General features: G+C 39.7%; 1 protein-coding gene and 1 long non-coding RNA gene across 4 annotated transcripts in view; one reads left to right on the forward strand and one right to left on the reverse strand.

The window, feature by feature from the left end:
• On the forward strand, positions 1 to 5,210 carry LOC143440058 (uncharacterized). The gene is made up of 2 exons (XR_013107960.1): positions 1 to 1,083; positions 2,948 to 5,210. It is a non-coding gene; the product is annotated as an uncharacterized LOC143440058 (long non-coding RNA).
• Wtap (WT1 associated protein) overlaps positions 4,550 to 19,460 on the reverse strand; it is a 23,628-nt gene continuing 8,717 nt past the window's right edge. For 2 of the 3 annotated variants that reach the window (XM_076926672.1, XM_076926671.1), the window contains exons 5-8: positions 18,141 to 18,268; positions 13,224 to 13,402; positions 7,154 to 7,308; positions 4,550 to 5,779 (exon numbers count right to left, since the gene is read on the reverse strand). In XM_076926672.1, the coding sequence (XP_076782787.1) occupies positions 5,196 to 5,779; positions 7,154 to 7,308; positions 13,224 to 13,402; positions 18,141 to 18,268 (1,046 nt within the window). In that variant the 3' untranslated portion in view covers positions 4,550 to 5,195. Of the gene's footprint in view, positions 5,780 to 7,153; positions 7,309 to 12,189; positions 13,006 to 13,223; positions 13,403 to 18,140; positions 18,269 to 19,460 lie in introns of those variants that run through there. The other variant, XM_076926673.1, reaches the window with a different exon arrangement.

The following is a 19,460-nucleotide window of genomic DNA, read 5'->3' on the forward strand; positions in this document are numbered from 1 at the left end:
GTTGGAGGCACACAGCCTAGGGATGTCGTAGAGCGGTGTGGTGTGCACACTGTCTAGGTGTCATAGGTGGGGTCGGGTGTAAACTGTCCAAAAGTAAGGTTTTTCTCCAGGTGACTCTCCCGCACCTAGACTAACCTTTTCTGGATAGGTATCTCCGGTCTTTTCTGGAAGATCCTCCTCCTTAGCCCCGACAGCTTCTGACCTCGTAGCCTCTTTAGTAACAGAGATCCTTAGGGCATAGGATCTCTGCTGTCCAATCCTTTCAGACTTCTTTTTCAGCTATACAGAGTCATCCTGGTTTGCCTCTGCAGCTTACTGGCTCACAGAGAATGCCATCTGTTTAGGAAAGCAGAATTCTGTGGTGGAAGGAAAGGCTTTCTAGGCAAGTCTTGCTGTCATTAGGGACTGTGGACAGTGAAGTAAGAGAACAGCGTCACGGGTTGTGAGAAAGAAAAACAACCAAACCAAACAACAACAGCAAGTCGTCAACCTGGGATATCCTTCTGAAATGTAAAGCAAACTGAAAAATTAAGATTTTGAGAGAGGCGGATGGATCAAATCAGATGAATAAGTAGGCTCTAGAGAAGAGGCTAAATTCTGGATTGCGTTCCTTGTTTTCTCATGGGTCCAAGAGATGCTAGGCACTTCCCATGGTTCCATGCTTCTTTTAGATGTATTATTCTATGCATATGGATGTTTTGTTTGCATGTATGTCTGTGTACTGTGTGTCCAAGCCATGCCAGGGTAGACTAGAAGAGATTGTTGGATCTTCTGGGACTGGAGTTAGAACGAGTTGTCAGCTGCCCTGTAAGTCCTAGGAACTGAACTCTGGTTCCCTGAAAGACCAGTAAGTGCTCTTAACCCCTAAGCCACCACTCTATGCCCCGTGTTTATTACATTGCTTCCTTCTTCAGTGATTTCTCTTTATGTGTTTTTGTTCGCATGCATGTATGTGCACTTTCATGTGAGCCTAGTGTCTGCAGAGGCAAGAAGAGGATGCTGGATCCCCTGGAACTGGAATTGCAGACAGTTGTGAGCTACCACGTGGGTGCTAGGTACCAAACCCAGTTCTCTGCAGGAGCAGTAAGTGCTTTTCACCACTGTGTCACCTTCCTATCCCTCCCTCTGTTTGCCCACTACTCTGGCCATTCTTCAGTCGCCTTTGTGGCCTTACTCCCTGACTGCCCCTCACCCAACAGCAGCTCCCTGGGAAACAGCATGTTCACACCATCACTTCAGTTGCCACCAGTTATGCCGACAGCTCTGGAATCCTTTGTTGCCCGAGAGATTGGCCCTCTCTATTTACACTTTTTATAAAATCAGCAATTTATCGCATCTAACCCAAACTCATATTTACCTCTTCAGCTATTTCTTCTGGCTGAAGAAAGTCTCAGTGAGTGGTGTGACCTTCTGTTAGCTAAGCTAGACATCTCTGGAACTCCTCTTAGGCTTTACTTCCTCCAGGAAATCTTCCTAAACCCTACCCTCGGCTCTTATAGTACCTAGTCTTATCTTTGTACTTAACCATATAATTCTTAGTTTTCAGTTTTTTCTGTTATGTTATTCAAAGTATTCTTGACCCCTTCTTACACTGTTATATCATATATGCCTAGCATAGTTTACACTGTTATATCATATATGCCTAGCATAGTTTACACTGTTATATCATATATGCCTAGCATAGTTTAGGTAGCGAAGCTGATGAGCACTAATATATTCCATATATTCTGTGCATATGAATGAATACGTGGATATGGGCCAGGGGTAGTGATAGGGGCCTAGAAGCTGAACATTTTGAAAACTGACAAAGGAGGATGAGGAGCTCAAGGGTAGACTGGGCTACATGTGCCTTGGTTTTATTTTTTTTAAACAAACAAACAAACATGGGTCTATGGAGTTTGCTCACTGACTAAAGCATTTGTGCTAATAAGAGGATCAGAGTTTGGATCCTGAGAGAGACTGCATGTAAATGTTGGTTGGATGTGATCCACCTATAATTCTAGTTTCATGGCAGAGGCAGGGGATCCATTGACTGGGAGAAGCTGGCTAGTTAGATTGGCTGTATTGCTTAGCTGTTGGCTTACTGATCAACCATGCCTCAAAAGAAGCAAGACCAGTGCCCATGCAACCTAAAAGAGGTTGTTGCATCTTTTGGGACTGGAATTAGAACAGGTTGTCAGCTGCTCTGTAAGTTCTAGGAACTGAACTCTGGTTCTCTGGGAGACCAGTAAGTACTCTTGAGGAAGATCTCTGACACCAGTCTCAGGCCTCCACACATAAACACGCATGAAAAAAATGAGCAGAATACTTTCTTCTAGGAACAAGGTGTGTGTTCACTTGTCTCCTTCCTGGAGGCTCTACCGGAGTGAGTAGTGCTAACTGCTTTTGTTGAATGACCAACAGCAGCACCCAGAAGTCTTCACTTTAGTTCCTTAGAATGGTCTACTGAGATATGTATGTGCCAGATACAAGCCAAAGTTAATGATTGGAGAAAAGAATAAGAGGATAATTTCTACTTTTCCTTTACAGTTCCAAAGGGATAGAGTCCATGATGGCAATAGGCAGAGGAAACATGGTAGAAGGGAGCTGCTACTGGTCACATATACAAGGAAGTAATGAGCTAGAATATTTTTGTTGTTTTGCTTTTTTGAGATAGTTTCTTTGTGCAGCCTTGGCTGTCCTAGAACTTGCTCTGTAGACCAGGCTAGCCTTATACTCACAGACATCCACTGGGCTCAGCCTCCCAAGTGCTGGGATTAAAGGTGTACACCACCACTGCTTAGCTGTTTTGAGACAGAGACTATAATTCTGGCTGGTCTGGAACTCTGTAGACCAAACTGACTTCTAAATCCCCCTGCCTCTGCTTCCTGAGTGTTGGGATTAAAGGTGTTTACCACCATACCTAGTTTTCTTTTCTTAAATATTTGTGTGCACCACATGTGTGCAGGGGCCTGTGGAGGCCAGACAGGGCTTTGGATCTCCTAGAACTGGGAGTTACAGATTGTCGTGAACTGCCTTATGGAAGCCAAGAATGGAACCCAAGTTCTCTGCAAGAACAGTAAGTGCTCCGTATTGCTGAGCCATCTCGCCAGCCCCTAGATTAGTTTCTTAAATAACAACTAGATCTAGATTCATATGCTATTAGGCTGGGGAAAAAAAAGAAAAAAAATTAACAGTGCTGAAGGGGCCTTACAATCATTCTGGGGTTATTTCATGACTAGTTACAGAGTCCAACTGTCAGAAAAATGCTGTTTCATGAATACTGTTTTTACAAAAGGCCATATTAAACAGTTGAAAGGACAAGCTCATCTGTTGAAGTGTCTTTGTAATAAGCATTTTACACATGCTCACATTCATCTTCCCAATAGTAGCATTCACAGTGAGATAGATAGTAGCTTCAGGGTGGCCCTGACTTCTCAATCCTGGGTCACCCTCTCAAAGTGTTCCGATGATCAGACATCAAACAGCTACCACCACAACCAACTGCTCACTCACTGAACTGAGGATATGACAACCAGCCCATCTTCTAATGCTAGACTTAATGCTGCTTTTAATTCCTTTTGTCTATTAACTTTTTTGTTTGCATTCTCTTTTTTTGGATAACCTGGGCTGTGACCATGCTAAGTAAGCAGTCTACTACTGAGCCACACCCCTATCCGCAAATTGCTCCCAAGGACTGTATTTAACCAAGCTTGTTGTCTTAGCCTGCCATCTTTAACTATATACTTAAACAAGCTTTTGTAGTTTGCAGCCATCACATTCATCATTTCTGGCTCCAATCTCCAAATATTTGGCACAGCAACCTCAAAGACTGTCCTCCCCAGCACAGGATTTTTGTTTCTTTTCTTCCTCTTATTCAAAATCATGAAGGGAGGCAGGAAAACACTAAGGGCTGAGCTCAGAATCATGGTTGGGTGACCTGCCAGCTTAAGAGTGGATGTTGTCAAGGAAGCTTAAATCTAGTCCTCTAAGTGTTACAAAAGTATTGGAGCGTCCCAGGTATCATTGTCACATCTTATGAAAAGAATGATGGCAAACTAAGGCTATAAATCTGGCAGATGCATGGGTGGGGAGAAGCAGGAGAGAAGGTGGGCAAAAAGGGAGTGTGGTGACTAAGGAGATGGCACAGCTGTTAAGGGTACTTGCTTCACATGTCCACACCCATAGACCTCCATGCAAGGAGGCTGTTCAGGAAAAAGCTTTACTTGGCCAATGCTTTAAAGCAGACAGCCCTGAGTAAAGATAGAAATCAGATCTCAAGAACTGCTCTTCAATTAAAACTTAAAAATTAGTTAGCTTTAAAAAAATAAGATCTTTATGTTAAGGGAAACAAACAAACAAACACCCCAAACCCCTTGAACTGTAGTCAAACTCCCTTCATTCTGCAAAGAAAAGTGCAAATTAAAATTAGGTGCACAGTCAGACTATGCATAGACTGTTTTTATGTGACCTTTGTATATGTTACAGGGTAAGTAGGAATTCAGCCATTCAGTGAAAGTAAAGGACAATCACTGAACACACAAGACAAAAGGGAAAAACTGAACAGGAATCATAATAAAAATTTTTATTTAGGTTTGGTCAGTACAGGTGAGATATACTGGAGTCACAGGGCAATATGCATTAACGGGACACAACAGTTCATAAAAACTTAGTAACTATGCACACGGATTTCTTAACATTCAGTCACCTAAAGATGAATGCACAGATGTATGGTGGAAAAACTTTATCTAACGCTGAAACTACTATAGGACTCCAAGTCCAACTTTGAAGTGATAAAAACTATTGTACTGGGCAAACTCGGCAGTCCTAACCCCACATCTACTCTAACAAGTCTGAATGGTGCATGAGTAACAACAGCGTGAGGAAGAGCGCCCTGACAGCACAGGTTCTAGAGACACAGATTTATACAGACATCATTGCTATAGATTCCCATTTACAACTTCACATTAACTCATATAAAAATAACTTGACCCTACACAAAATGTCCTTTTAGCAACGTTCAAAGTAATTAACTGTTACAATTTTCAAAGTGGCAGAGGTATTGAAGCAATTAAAAAAAAAAAAAAAAAAAAGGAACCAAACAAAACAAAAACACACCCACAAAAAGGTAAATTGTGACAAAAGTATGCATTAATATTTTGACAGTATCCTCTCCCCAATTAAATGACACTGTATAAAAATTTGCTGGAAAAATATTACAAAACCGAACCCTGTACATTTACACTTGAGTCCAAGCCATTCTGAACATGGCGGGAACCCACAGTTCGATTACCTTTCCCACTCACTGCTTTCTCCTCTTGAGGGTCATGACTGGAGTCTGTGTCATTTGAGTGATGTGTGAGAGAGTTTTCACTGCCCGTGGGAGAGTCTACACTTTCATACCCCGCACTGAGTGGGTTTATGTAACTACTACCTCCTCTGCCAGTTCTCTCCTCTGAGGTGTTGGAGGCCTTATTACCATTCCCTGAAGAAGAAGGAAAGTCATCCTCAGGTGTGCTCCCCTCCCTGTGAAATCCAGACCCAGACGTCCTCTGGCGGGAGGAGCTGCCATTACTTGGTCCATTTGCCAGACGACTGCAGTCTTTGCTTGTGGCCTCTGTCTGATCTACAGGTTCAGAAGATGTAGTCCTGCTGGTACTTGGAGCTGAGGCTTGAGACTGCTGCTGCTGGTACTGTGCCAACTGCTGTCGTGTCTCCTTCAACTGCTGCTGAAGAACTAGAATGGTGCTCTGCATACCCTCTACTTCTTCATCAAGTTGAATGATGAAATCATTCAGTTCTGTGCAAAGGAGAGCCAAACTTACTTTAATATGTTAACATATTTTAAAACATTTCTGTGTTATATGTGCACACATGCACTCACCTGTGCATGCGTGTGCATGAGAGGCTAGAGGGAGGTCAACACCAGATGTCTCTTTTCTACAGCTTTTTACCTCTCCCTGAACCTGGACCCTACCCTTTGGCTAGAATAGTTGACCACCAAGGCCCCAAAATTCACCCACCTTCCACACCCTAAGCACTGGAGTAACAGACATCTAGCTCCATACCTAGCTTTTTATATCAGTGCCAGAATCCAAACTGTGGTCCTCTAATTTGCATGTCAAGCACTATACCCATTGAGCCACTTCTCCAGTCCCCTTAAATATTACATGCTAGGGACAAAGCTAAGTAGTTGATAAATGTTTACCAAGTAAATACTATTTTAAAACTGGAATAGCATTCTTAAAAGAATTTACTTGGAATTTTAATCACCATTGAAGAATGAAACGTTTGGAGGGTGGCTGGATATTTTAAATACTAATGTAGTAGAAATCAAGCTAAAATTGATTCCAACCATCCTGCATCATACAATTGACAACAACCTGTAAAATCTTACCTGTGTCCCTTTTCTTCACACTTAGCCAGGGCCTTAAATTAAATCTACAGCATCTGTAGCCCTCAGGACTGTTAGTTTTTTTACTCTAACACCCCAAAGAGGTATGTGTATGATGAACCAAAGTCTGCTCCACATACAAAAACATGATCATATAAGAAATACCTGGGGGTTGCTAAAATATACAAATCTATTTTAAGCTTTTTTTTGGTAAGGCTTTAAGAACAATATGCTACATATTGCTACATAACATCTCCCAATTTAGCAGCTTTTTTTGAAACCAACAATCAACTACACTTGTTCTCAGTTTATATCTTCACAGTGTAGCTGCACTTTTTACTATTAATCCACTTCACAAGACAAGAAAAAAAATGCAGCTACACTTGCACAAAAAAAGGACTATGGTAACAAGCACATTTAGTTTGTCTCAGCAAATTTAAATACTAAATTCCCCTTTCACTGAAGAGTACCTTAAGGAAGTATAATTATGTTACTTTTTAACCACAGAAATTACCAAGTTTCCAAGATTTATATTTAAGAGAAACTGTTAATGATACTCATGCACTGATTATCAATTTTTACACCTTAAACAAAACACCTGACAAACACTTAAGAGAAATTTCACCATATGCTATCAGTACCTTGGGGAACACTCTTGAACACGAAATGGCAGGGCTGCATGCACAATTTTAGGTAGCCATTATCTAAAAGTGTGCACAGAGTCTCATCTACCACAAGGCTGGTAGCCATAAAGCCAGTATGGAGTTAAAACTCCCTTACCATCCTGACTGCTTTTAAGCTCCTCACTGTATTTCTTCTGTAAAGCCAACTCTGCTTCAAGCTGTGCAATACGGCCCTGGGACAGCTGCCTTCCAAGCTCTTGGTTCTCCTGGATAAGCATTCGACACTTCGCCATTAACTTTTTGCCTGTTTGGCTGCAAAGGAAAGAGCCAATCATCACAAAATGAAGACAAAGCTCTCTTAGCCTTTGCTCACAATTATTACAGGAGATTAACACGTACAGAACATAACTATGTCACAGCAGATGCCACCCTGTAATTACCATCTTCTTTTCTGGAACATGTCCATCTTCTGCACTTCGGTATTTACCAATAGAGCAGCAAAAAAAAATAAACCTTAAACAAAAAGTGCCAAATCGCCGCTTCTTGTTTCTACTGTATCAAGGTTTTCATCCTAAATTATCATTTCAAGTATTAGCAGGCCATTTATTATGTATCTCAGATTTAACTGTTAATGCAACACCAAGGCACTAATTCATCAAACAGAAAGGTTCTTTGTGTAGTTTGTGTAGTGCTGGGCAGTGGTGGCGCACGCCTTTAATCCCAGCACTTGGGAGGCAGAGGCAGGTGGATTTCTGAGTTTGAGGCCAGCCTGGTCTACACAGAGAAACCCTGTCTCGAAGCCGCCCACCCCCACCCCCCAAAAAAGAAAAAAAAGTTTTTGTAGTATCAATTACAAATGTATGCCCCTTCATCACCTATAACATACCTATAAAAGAATGAGAATATATTCTTACTAGGAAATACACATAATGGATTCCTTTTACTAGGGGTAGTTCTAGACAAGAATGTATCTTTTAAAAGACTTCCCAAATAGAAATCCATTAATCCCTTGTTTAACTTAACTGAGACATAGTTTTCTTTCTTTTTGCTGTGTAGTAGAGGATGATGTTAATCCTACTTCTTAAGTACTCTGAGGCTGTAGGTGTGAGCCATTATGCCTGATGAACATATAACACTAGTATGTGATTAAGATTGTATAATACCAAGTCACAAAGATATGGGTTATTTTCCAAACTTTGAATTACCTGCCAGATTATGAGTGCCATAGAACAGTTTAATTTTCAACAATATTGCCCTAACTATTAGTCAACTCCTACAACAAAAATGGTAATCAAAACTACAAGTAACAAGACAATAAAATCCCACTGCTTTCAGCCTTAGCAATAATAGCAGAAATAATTTTAAAGGTATTTGACTTAAATATGTAATTGTGATACTAACTTTGAGACTTGTATAGGAACAATTTAATGTTCTTCGAATTGTGTTAAGAACACTTTGGTACTGTAGTGTTTTTCCCATATATAGCGGGACTCGCAGATACACAGATTTTCATCTGATCCTAGAAAACACCAGAACCCTAAAAATAGTAGTACTTTGTAGACAATTCTTTTACAGGTAATGTTGTAGGATTCCTTAACTTATAGCTTATATTATAGACTACAGTTCAATAACAACAAAAAAATGCAATTAAAATTTCCTTACAGATATTCTGGAACACTAAAAACCAGGTTACTAATGTTCAAAGGAGTCAAGAAGCCCTGAGTGCACGAAGTTTTAATTGTTTGACCATTCCCTTCAGTTACTGTAGCTCCACATCCTCCTTACTCCCACTTCCTATCAACCTCCTCAGAAGTTAGTTCCACTGAACAAGTGCTTAGAAATTAACAAGGAAACAAGACATGGACACCACTGTCAAAGACACTGGAACTCCTTCCTTCTAGTTGTCTGCCCACATTCCAATAACTTCAATTCTTTTTTTTTCTTTTTTGAGACAGAGTCTGGCCCAACATGGTGTTTGCCTTTAATCCCAGCAGAGGTAAGAGGATTTGTGAGTTTGAGTCTAGCCTGGTCTACAGAGTGAGTTCCAGGACAGCCAGGACTATACAGAGAAATCCTGTCTCAAAAAACCAAAACAAACTATGCATGCCATGCCTGGCTGACTTAGAACTGACTATCCTTGCACTCAAGTATTAGATTAAAGTTATGTGCCGCCACACTTGGCCAACTGTTTCTTGGAATCATATACAACAGATTTTCTAGCCAGAAAATTCTACTTTTCTGTGAATTAACAAAGATTTAAAAACAAGTGTAAAGTATATTAATTGGTCACTTGACTCCAAGGAAAAACAAAAATTTTAAAGTATTTTATTTAAAAATGTGTAACATAGCTTAACTAATGTGGTTGAACGCTTAGTAGGCTGATGTAGTCCTAGCATAAGCTAAAGCTAGTTCTAAGCCAGCACTGATCACACAGAGAAACCCTGTCTCAAGATTCACCTCTAAATTTACTCTTACTTAAAATACCTCAAAACTGCTTTAATTTTTATGTTAGCAACTATGTTGTATAAAATCAGTAGTTGTGGTTTGTAACAGCACACATAAATACACTCCACACATAAAATGTTGAGGGGGCTGCCAGGGTACTCTGAGTTTTATTTAGCAAGTGAGGCCATAGGTTCAATCCTTAGTACTCTTCACCAAAGAAAAGGCTAAGGCTATATAGCTCTGCTGTTGTAAAGTGCCCATCCAGCATGGTCAAGACCCTAGGTTCAAGCCTCAGCATCACAACGTAAGTAGAGAGAGAACCTAACTACAAGGAATTCTTTTTAAATGGATAGTAGAAACTATGCCTTTCATTTAATTTTTTTTTTTTAAATAGGGGCTGGAAAATTAGGCCAACAGTTAAGAACACTGGCTACTTTTTCAGAGGACACAGGTTTGATCCCCATCACATACATAGTAGCTTCCAACCTTCTATAATTCCAATTCCAAAGGATCTGACATCCTCTTCTGGCCTCCATATGCACATGGTGCAGAGAAAGACATGTAGACAAATCACTCATATACACATAAATCCAATGCCTTCGTATTTTAAAAATATTTCTGTCCTCTTTTCACATGTGTGGGTATTTTGCTTGCATGTAAGTCTATGCAACACACGCATGCCTGGTGCTGGAGGGAAGCATATTAGTTCCCCTGGTCTGGAGTTTTAGATGGCTGTAAGTTGCTATGTAAGTACTGGAAATTAAATCTGGGTCCTCTGGAAGAGCAGCCAGTGTTCTTAACCACTAGGCCAACTCTCTAGTTCCTTTAGTTTTTAAGAGTCTCAATGTGAAATCCTGGCTGACATGAACTCCCAGAGATCTGCCTGCCTTTGCCTCCTAAGTGCTAAGATGACTCCTAAAACCAAATAATCAAAGTAACAGGAAATACTAAGGACTTCAAAAAACAAGGGACATCAGTATATTACTTTAATTATCAAGGGAAGGAAGCAAGGTTAACTTTGTAAAATTGTACATACAACTGCCTAAATGACTAAGTTCAAGTTGAAAATTACCAGTATATTCCTAAACACTCTAAAATGAATGTGTTGTGAAATGAAATAGTGTGGAGAAGAAAATATCATGGAGGAATTCACAGTCCATCTCTTAGTTCTTTTGTTTACTTTTTGAGACACTAGTCTATGAATATACTCCTGAATTCCCTCTCCTACCACCTCAGCCTCACCACTGCTGGGATTAAAGGCATGAGCCACCACATCCAGCTAAAAAGATCTTTATCCCTCAAAATTAGAACTGCAGCAAAGGGAGGGAATGCCATATACATATAAGAAACCTTAAAACCCAATCATTGGAATCATTTGACACTGATTATTAATTAAGCACTACTTATTTTCAAATTTAAAATGTATTTTTAGTACTTGATTCATTATATCATATGGTTCAGTTTTAAATAATAAAACCTTGTTGATGGGTTGTTAAAATAAGATTAATAAAAAGAAATACTAAGTAACCATTTAAAAGGTAGCAATCTAGATATGCTAAAAAACCCCTAAAAGATGAAAAAAAAAAAAAAAAAAAACCCTTGAAGCATGTGTATGTATGATTACATTTCTTTAAAACCAATATACATGAAATCATTGCATATCCACAAATTATCCTGATGATACCCAAGATATTTAACAGTGGTACTGGTCCTGCAGAGTAGAATGGGGCAGGCAGTCTGACATCAGGTCCAGGAGTGACACTTTCCATCTCCCATCTTTCTCTAGCATTTCATTTGTATACATGAACATGTATTGTCTTATTGAGAGAAGGTTAACAATTAACAAGAAAGCAGGCCCATAGGCCTCAAAGTTACTGTATTCAAGTAGCAGAGAAAGACTGGCTAAATCTGAGTACATATTAGCAATACATTTTATGAATTACTATTCAACCTACTAAAACTATATTCAGGGCCATTTCAACCATGAAACTGAAAATGCATAAAATAAATACAAGATCCAATTTTGTCACAATAAACTACTTTTAAACAGATTGGTTACTTACCCTCCAAACCCCCAGTGACAATTTTAGAAGCAGACTCGTTCCTGAAAAGTCATTCAAATAACTCCTCCAACCCACCCCTGCCCACAATCAGTTCACTAAAGCACAAACATACAAGATACTTACAATTGATTGGAACGATTAAGAGAGAACTTAAGTCACCCTTGTTAAAACTGCACTTAAACGTTGGGACATGCTGGAACATTTATCTTCTACTCATCTCAGACTCCATTATCACCAAGGGAAAATTCAAACTGGTGACTTATAGACGAAAAAAATTCACCTCCAGGATTGGATGGAAGCATGAAGAATATAGTGCCTCATTTATCTAAATGAGCAAATGAGTTTGCTAGAAATGATCACTATACCTTTTTCAATTCACAGAACATCTCACTTGGGCCAGCCCAGAGTTCCAACACATTATTTCCCCAATCTTCTGTCAGGAACCTTGTGAGACTGTCCCACAATATGTTCTACTGCAATATCCTGGGGCCAAATGCCAAGTCTCCTTGTCTTTTATACCATCTGGAATAGTCTTTTAAGTGAGACAGCCTTTTCCTTCACTTTGAAGAGCACAGAATAATTTTTCCAAAGTGTTGATCTGCTCTCCATAGCCCCCCAAAGTAAAATATTGAGTACAACAAAATTATCAGATTATTCCTTGAATTAAAAAAAAAAAAAACCCAACTATTTCAAGGCACATTTAATTTAATACCAAGAATTCGATACAAAAGGCCCCAAATACAATGAAGGAACACATTCCCCCATTTAACACCAACGACAATGCTGTTTAACATGTGCCTGCTGAATGAGATGAGGGTTTGCTGAATAATGGGAATCTCATCACAGCCAAATACCATATACAATCTAGTTGTGAAATGAATGCTTATTAATGCTTCAAACAGTTTTAAACCTGAAGTGTGAGACCACACCTTCACGTTTGTACAGTCCTTGTTTAAGGTTATCTACAGTTTCCACAACCATTCAAAAAACAAACCATTGATTAAAACCACATAGATTTAAGGCTCCATTATGTAATATAGAGCTCAGCACTAAATGGATAAATATATGCACTACTTGCACTGGTGGCTATGACGTGATTCTCTCACGGCTATTAGAAGTTGGTTCTTAGCCAAGTAAATCCTTTAAAGGCAAAATTCACCTCATTTGAGTTTTGACCCAGTAGTTCAACAATCATGAAGTCCACAGTCTTATTGGCATAACTGCTGTACAGTGTCTCTAAGTCACTATGCTCATGGCTAAGAGCGATGCATATTCCATTTTTACATTTTACTGGAATTTTACATGTTCAATTCATGATTTAAAACCTCTAGGTTTTCAATCCTCCAAACTGTCTGAAGACACAGTGTGCCACAGACTTAAGACTTCTGCTTTTCCCTCTATTTTCTTCAAACAGAAACATTTCTCAAGTGTCTACATGTCCTAGAAGGGGAATTTTTCGGAGTTGGCCTCTTCTTCGGAATAGTCCGACGGCATCAGGCCTCTGAAGCAAGGGGGAGGGGAAGAGAAAGAAGCTGAAACACAAGGTTCATCTGGTAAGTTTTACATTAACCATTACAAGCTGGACAGTATAAGAATGTGGCTTTTTTGGCTCAAAAAGTCTGAGTCTTGGTGTGGAAACGAGTACTTGGCTGTCCCACCACAGCTTTCTCGAGGTGGGACTGTCAGGGAAGTCTTGACTGGGGAGTATGATTTGTTTACCTATCAGGCGTAAACTTCCAGGCACTCAGTTCATTTTGGGCTTGTTCCAGTTTGTCTTTAGTCTGTTCCAGTTCACCTTTCATTTTTAGGAAAAACAAGTTGATCGCTGGGTCTACCATTGTTGATCTCAGTTGGGCCACACTCGGCTGCTGAACTTGCTTGAGGTACTGGATTTGAGTCTGTGCAAAGCAAAAGAAACAATTAACATCAAATCAAAAGAAACCCTTAAGATAAGAAATACCCTTTTATTAACTGGACAGTCAGCCTATTTGTTAGGTCTGTACCCCTTTGATATTAAGTCTTCCTAAGGTTAAGGGTGTAACTCTGTAACAGACAGCACACATGGAACAAGGTCCTTGAGTCCAGCCTCCATTACAAATACACACAATTTCAAACACCACCACCACCACCACAAACTCTAGAAAAAGTATCAAAACTGAGAATGATGGCACATGCTTATAATTACAGCCCTAAGGAAGTACAGGGATGATTTTAAGCTCCATGCCAGCCTGGAAAACAAAGCAACACCTTGTTTTAACAAAACAAAGATACCAAAAGCTAGGGATGTAGCCTAGCAGTAGATCACTTGAATTATATGTACAAGTCCCTAGGTTTTGGTCCCTAGAACCACAAAGGAATAAAGGGAACAAATGAAAAAACAAGTGTTTAAGGCAATTCATGAGGCTACATTTCACTGTACAACCAAAACAGCATTAAAACAAAGCAAAACAAGGGCCGTATCTTAAGCTGGGCAGTGGTGGTGTGCACCTTTAATCCCAGAATTTGGGAGGCAGAGGCAGGCCTCTGAGTTCAAGGCTAGCCAGGTCTACAGAGCAAGTTCCAGGACAGCCAGGGCTACAGAGAAACCCTGCTGAAAATCAAACTAAACCAAACCAAACCAAACCAAACCAAGGCTGCATCATGCTCAGCAGTTAAGAGCATCAACTGGGGTCTGGAAAGAGAGCTCAGTGGTTGAGGGCACAGACTGCTCTTTCAGAGGATCCAAGCCCACAAACTGTCTGTAACTCTTAAGATCTGACACCGTCACAAAGACATACACAGACATGCAGGCAGGCAAAATACCAATGCACATAAAATGGAAATAAGTAAATAAGTAAGAGCATAAACTGCTCTTACAGAGTTCCAGCTCTCAGCATTCTCAATGGACAGCCCAAAACTGCTTATGACTCCAGCAGGGTTGGGGGTGGGGCTGTGGGTGGGTGGATCCAATACCTCTGGCATCCTCCAGCAGAAACCCATACAGGCACATGCATTAGTAAAAATAGTAACTTAAACCAAAACCCAAACCAAACTGGGCATGGTGGTACATGGGAGGCAGTCTGATCTACGAGTTCTGAGCCAGCCAGGGTTATACAGTGAGACCTACTCTCAAAACAAAACCAAAAAACAAGCAACATTTTTTTATTTTAAGGACTGACAACTGCTAGAAAGAAGCAAAGTTTAAAATTTTATTATAGAAGAACTGGTGAGGTCTTAGCTTACTTTCTGCCTAAGCTACATAAAACTATATAAACCTTCCACAGACAAGATTAAAATTTAATACAATTTCCACTTCTAAATTTAAAACAGTAGTGACATTATATCTTTATATTAGTGAAATTCTATAGCATCTTAAGTAGTTTCTCTGGGTAGATGTAACTCAGAAAATAACAATGTTGTACATAATTGACCTAGGCTAAGCAGATAAGGCTAGGATAAGTAGAATCCTAGCATTTATGCCTCTTGACTTCTAATGTAGAACTTTTTACATGGTACTAGAACCCTCTTACTTACGTATGAAACTTTCAATTTCAACTTCAGTTGTGTGTCATTTACTAGCACTCTAAAATAACTTTTTCTAAAATATGAATTAAAATTTCCCTAATTTCCTTCATACCCAAAGAACAACTGGATCAAGAGTCTTGTGATGCTCTAGCATCTGCTTTTAAAGTTTTAAAAAATTACACTTATTATTTTGTGTGAGTGCAGTCCCCTTCCTCCCACCATGAGGGTCATGGGGGTTGAACTCAGGACATTCACCTTAGTAGCCAGCATCTTTGACTTCTGAGCCACATAGTCAACTCTACCCTACCCTAAGGGTAATAAAATGAAAGTTTAAATACCCTACCATAAATTTAGTAGAAGGCACAAGTATACTGATAGACTTGAGACTACATTTACTTATGAGTTCACTGCACACAAATAGAAAAGAATAATTCATAGAGATACTATGTTTTTCTTTTGAGACAAAGTCTAATTATGGAGACCTGGACCGCATGGAATTCAGAGACCCATACTATACAGAGCAGGGACTAAAGCCATGAGCCCATCAAGCTTGCTCTAACAGTATTTACTTAATTTTTGTATCTATATGTTAGTATGACTGTGTGCCTGAGGGTACCCCCAGGGGCCATCAGATCCCTGGGGCTCGAGTTATATAGGGAACTGAATGTACTGGGAAAAATGTCTTCTACACAAGCAGTAAGCAAACACTTTAACCATTAGACCATCTTGCCCATCCCCTTATGGAAAAATGTAAAAGAAATTAATTTTAAACATAAAGTAAGTTATTCAAAGCGCCGCTAGCTACTAACATATTAAGAGGGGAGTAAAAGGACATCATGTAGTGTGTCTCATGTGCTCTCCCCATTATTTCAACAGTCTCACACACTGATTCAGACTAAATCCCAACAGTCAGCACTGCTGGTCCTGAAAAGGAGGTGAGTGTAACCAGAACAAACTCCTTTTGCTAGGGAAGAAAACAGGAGGAAAGATGGTTTTAGGGCTGGCAAGATGACTAGGCAGGTAAAAGTACCTGCTGTCAGACCTGATAATCTGAATTTAATTCCCAGGATCCACAAGATGGAAAGAGAACCAACTCCCACAAGTTGTCCTCTGACTTAAATATGCAAGTCATAAAATATCCATACTAAATAAACAAAATATAATAATAAAAAAGTCTTAAGGACTAGCAAGATTTTCAGTGGGTGAAGGCACTTGTTGCTAAGTCTGTTGACCTGAGTTCAATCTCCAAGATCTGCAAGGTGAGAGGACGAGTTGCTGCAAGTTGTCCTCTGACTTTCATATTTAAATAAAATTTTACTAAGAATGTAAACCTGTTTCTGTGTAGGCCAGAGAACCATCTTGAATGCTAGCCTAGCTATAAACCTCTGGTATTTTCACCCCTAGACAACATCCACTTTGTCTAGAAGTCCCACAAAAGAAGCCTACTATTTGACTGCAAACCATTTTCAATTCCTGATTTTTCTAAAACTGACTTTTTAAAAAAGATTTATTTATTAGGTAGGGTGTGGTGTGCACACCTTTAATCCTGGCACTCTGGTGGCAGAGGTAGGCAGATCTCTGAGTCTGAGTCCAACATGGTCACAATTTCAGAAGTGGTCACAGTTTCAGAACTGCTATATATATAGGGCTATATATAGAAACTATATCTAGAAAATCTATCTCAAAAAAACAAAACTAAACTAAAAAGATTTACATTTTCTTATATGTTGAGTGTTTTGCCTACACTACATGCATCATTGTGTTCCTGGTCCCAGAGGAGGTCAGAAAAAGGATTTGGATCCCTTGGGACTGGAGTTAGTTTGTAAACCACCATTTGAATGCTGGCAATTGAACCTGGGTCCTCTTCAAGAACAAGCTTGAACCAACTCTCTAGCCTACCTCGGACACTATTAATGGTTCTCAACTGGTGTGGTGGTGACGTGGATGAAGAGGTGATACTGCAGTTCCTGTTTTCCTAACATTATGCTCTTCTCTTTCTAAATTCGATCTCTTTCAGTCATATAGTATAAACTTGAGACCCTCCTATGACTTACTTAAATACCTTGTCCAACAAGATCTAATTGATCAGGTCCTACTGATTGTGCCTAAAAGACTATTTAACACATCCTTCCCAGCTACCAGTGACTTAATCAAAATTTTTCCACTGGTAGCTGCGCAGAGTGGTGCACACCTTTATCCCACACCAGGGGGGTGGAGGCAGGTCAATCTCTGTAAATTCAAGGCCAGTAGACATATCTGGTCTACATAGGAGTCCTCCAGGCCAGTCAGAGCTACATAGCGACACACTGTCACACAAAACAAAACTTAAATTAAAATTCTGCAGCTGTTACTTATACCTAGGATAAAACATAAGTCCCTAAGCCCTTAACCACGTTTCAGCCATACTCAGAACTCCAACTTTATGTGTCCTTTCCCTGTTTTGTTCCCAGTGCTGCCTGCAAAGCCTCACCTCTGAATTATAACTAGAAGAACAATGGCTGTATTATGTAGGGAAAAGCATAAACACTATGTCAAGGGCCGGAGAGGAGGTCAGTGCTTAAAGCACTGGCTGCTCTTGCTCTGACACATGGTGGCTTACAACCACCAGTAACTCCTCCTTCAGGGGATTCAATGCCCACTTCTGGCATCCACAGGTACCAGGTATACATGTAGTACAGTCATAAATGCAGGTCAAGTGCTCATATAAATAAAAATATTAAAAATATGACAGGAAAAAGGTTAAAAAAAAAAAAAAAGCAAAAAAACCTAACCCAAAACAAAAACCTAAAACAAACCTAACTCAAAAGGTGACTTTGAATGCCACTGCCCTCAGAGCCCTGTTGATTCAAAGTGCCACTGTATACACAACAGTTGCAGATTCAGACTCGAGCAGCACAAACTGCCTAATGCTTACAAAAGACATACAGACTCCATCAAAATTAGGAATCAAGATCCGTATCAAAGGATAATCCCTACCAACTCTACTCCCACCTTTTGTGACATAAGAATATCCATTCCTACCCACTCTCCATTGTACCCTTTAAAAATATGCACTTATATTTGCTATTATCACCATTTAAAAATAACTGGTCTGGACTCCGCAACTAGAAACTACAATGCCGAGACACTCACAGTGCACTCTTGCATCTCCTGCTCCTTGGTTGCTAGCCGCATGACAAGAATGTTCTCCCTGCGTGCAGACTCCTGCTGTTGCTGCTTTAGTTTTTCTTCAGATTCCCTTAAGCCAGTCACATCGTTTGCTGAGTAAAAGAAAAGAAATCCAAAATATTACAAATATTTTCAAGATTAAATTGAACTAATCAAAAGAAAGTTCTATCTCTGTAAAGATTAATTAAAAATTCAATGCCTTTAAGTTTTCATATTGTTTTTTAAACAGTATTTGTTCCTGATCAAGAGACCTCTCCAAGGAGGCAATGGTGTCATGGTATCACACTGAGCTGCTTCTGTACTTCAATCAGTCACACCTAAACACAGGAAGCCACACTCCTACACTCATTTATAGTACATTTAGTATCTATAAACCCCCCTATAATAATATATTATAATACATTCTAACCGACTCAATTTAACAATGACATTAACTGGCCTGGCAGAGCAGTAACCTGTCTAATCACAGCACTCAGGAGCCTGTGGCAGGAGATCTTAATTCCAGGATGGCTTCTGCTACATAGTATAAGACCTTGTCTCAAGCAGGGCAATAGTGGAGCACACATTTAATCTCAGCACTCAGGAGGCAGAGGCAGCTAGATCTAAGTTCAAGGCTAGCCCAGTCTACAGAGTGACAGGCCAGCCAAGGCTATACAGAGAAACCCTGTCTCGAAAAATCAAAAAACACCACCAACCAAACAAACAAAAAACCAAATAAACCACCCCTGCAACAACCCTGTCTCAAAAATCACAGACAGAAGCTACTGATGGACGATACAAACAGCACCATGACTTTTTTACATCACACCTATGAATACTACTGCTAAGTAATTAATATAGTTCTGGAATCTCTAGTTATCTGGACTGGGAAAACTGTAGTAGTTACTATACTTCATAATAGTACGTTAAACCAAAGTACCAGACTAACGGTTGTTTTAAAGCATAAAGTCTGTTGTTTGGCAGATTTTGGAAAATCTGTACTCAAAGACCTATGTCCTAGAGTCATGTAGGATGCCCTCTTCCTGTGTCTTCCTGTGAAGACAACTACGGTGTAATCATACATAAAATAAATAAGTAATTCTAAAAAAAAGTTCCAAGTAGTTAAGTTACCCTACTTGTACCTCATTTTGAGAATATACATCTTCCTTGTTGGGGGGTGGGGGGAAACATGTCAGAAACAAACAAACCAACCACAACTATCTCAAGCACCATTCATTACAGTTTTCAGATTGTCAGGACATGGCTCTTAGAATAGAGTAACAATAAACAATAAATATATTAACA

The sequence above is a fragment of the Arvicanthis niloticus genome, chromosome 28, assembly GCF_011762505.2.
Source record: "Arvicanthis niloticus isolate mArvNil1 chromosome 28, mArvNil1.pat.X, whole genome shotgun sequence".
NCBI classification, from domain to species: domain Eukaryota; kingdom Metazoa; phylum Chordata; class Mammalia; order Rodentia; family Muridae; genus Arvicanthis; species Arvicanthis niloticus.